This window comes from Sphaeroforma arctica, assembly GCF_001186125.1.
Source record: "Sphaeroforma arctica JP610 unplaced genomic scaffold supercont1.3166, whole genome shotgun sequence".
NCBI lineage: Eukaryota > Ichthyosporea > Ichthyophonida > Sphaeroforma > Sphaeroforma arctica.
Window position 1 is genome coordinate 1 of NW_014037392.1, and position 1,709 is coordinate 1,709.

Here is a 1,709-nt window from a genome sequence, read left to right on the forward strand (position 1 = left end):
ATGTACACCCCCCTTTATCAACCCACCTACATGCACATCTGTATAGATGCATCCTCACCTGTAGATCAGTGTGACCTGTCTCTGTGCGCCTGTGAGTTGTCCTGCGGACCTTCTGTGTGTAGTTGGGTGCAGCAGAATCTCCAGCAACGGGTCCAGTAGCGAAGCCATGGTACCCAACGCACACGACAGCCACGAACGGGCCTCTAATTGGGTGGACAGGTCCTAAAATCGGGGGCGCAGGTGCATGGGTGTCGTATTAGTGCATTAGCATTGTGGACAGGACACTTTTTTTTAGGGCAAAGGTGGCTGAATGCAGTTTCCGTGCTCTATAATTGTATTTGAATAGTGAAAACGGGGCCATTATTGACCGTTTTTATGAGCCAGGCCTTTACATATATATATATATATACATACATATATGCGCATATATATACTACCTACTTCGTCGTTGATTAAGTCCAGCATGCACAGCGTGGCTCTCCTGAGACCCACTCGCCCGTTCTTATTGGCCAGCCCTTCACTGACACTCCACATGGACGAGAATCGGCTGGCTGCTCTGCTGCGCACGTGCGCGTGGCTGTGACTGAGATCGGCACAGATGCTGCGCTCGCACATGTCTGTGTGGACGTGTGTGTGTAGGGCTAGGAAGGCATTGACCAGCTCAACGGATTGTTCGTATTTGAGTCCATTGCTCGGGTCCAACCAGTCCCACAGCTGCAGGGGCAGGGGCAGTAGGCGGTGTGTGTATAAAGGTTTTAGGGTTATAAGGTTTTAGGGGTTTAGGGTTGTAAGGTTTAGAGGAATCGGTGTGGGATGAACGGGGCTTTGGGGTTCGCCAGGGTGTGTGGCAGTTGAGGTTGTGGCAATAGAATCAGTTGGGAGTTTAACCGTCGAAGGTATAAACTAGGTTTTAGGGTTTTAGGGTTCTAGGGGTTTTGGGGGGTTTAGATAGCTAGCACAGGCCTGTAGTTCTTATTTTTGCTAGTCCCAGTTCATATCACAAAGTGTGGACATATTGCTTTTCTCACAAATGGATTTCGGTGTCCCAAGATAGACAAACGAGGTTTTTCAATAAACCAGGTTTCCATCCACAGAGCCACCTCTGCGGCCAAGCCATATGCTTCACATACGCTCGAATCTATGTATCTGTGATCAATCCAACACTGACAACTGCCCCAGACATATACAAGACACGCTTGACCCCGGGGGCAGTTAGTTGGTTGTGACTGTATAGAGTAGCCAGCAGCTAAACCCTGAAACCTTAAACGCTGAAACCCAGTCGAGGATGTTCGTGTAGGTAGATTCGCTAAGCATTGAAGTGATTGACAGCAGCTGAGTACATTTGCACTATAACAGTCCACAGAATATATCCACACGTGCGAGTGTGTGGGTGCGATGTGCCATTGAACAGTACAGAACTTTCTATCACACCAGCCTAGTAACAGAAAGCATTATGATCGTGGTGAAGTTTTATATGATCGTGGTGAAGTTTTGTGATGTATCTACACTTGTATATATTTACTTGCTGGCTTGTATTTGGAAGGACAAGATTACACACACACACACACACACACACATATATATATATATATGCCTACATACAGATTCCACACGTCATATATATATATATAATATATATATATATATATATATATATATATATATATATATATATATACGTAGTATACGTACTACGTAGTAGTATTAGT

At 45.3% G+C, this 1,709-nt stretch overlaps 1 protein-coding gene across 1 annotated transcript in view; it reads right to left on the minus strand.

The window, feature by feature from the left end:
• Nucleotides 1–54: 54 nt before the first annotated feature.
• The window catches only part of SARC_13341 (hypothetical protein), a gene marked incomplete at both ends in the record, with an annotated part of 3,610 nt that continues 1,955 nt past the window's right edge, over nt 55–1,709 (minus strand). Inside the window, 2 exons of the mRNA XM_014292529.1 lie at nt 55–222; nt 442–714. Coding sequence (XP_014148004.1) covers nt 55–222; nt 442–714 — 441 coding nt within the window. The remainder of the gene's footprint in view (nt 223–441; nt 715–1,709) is intronic.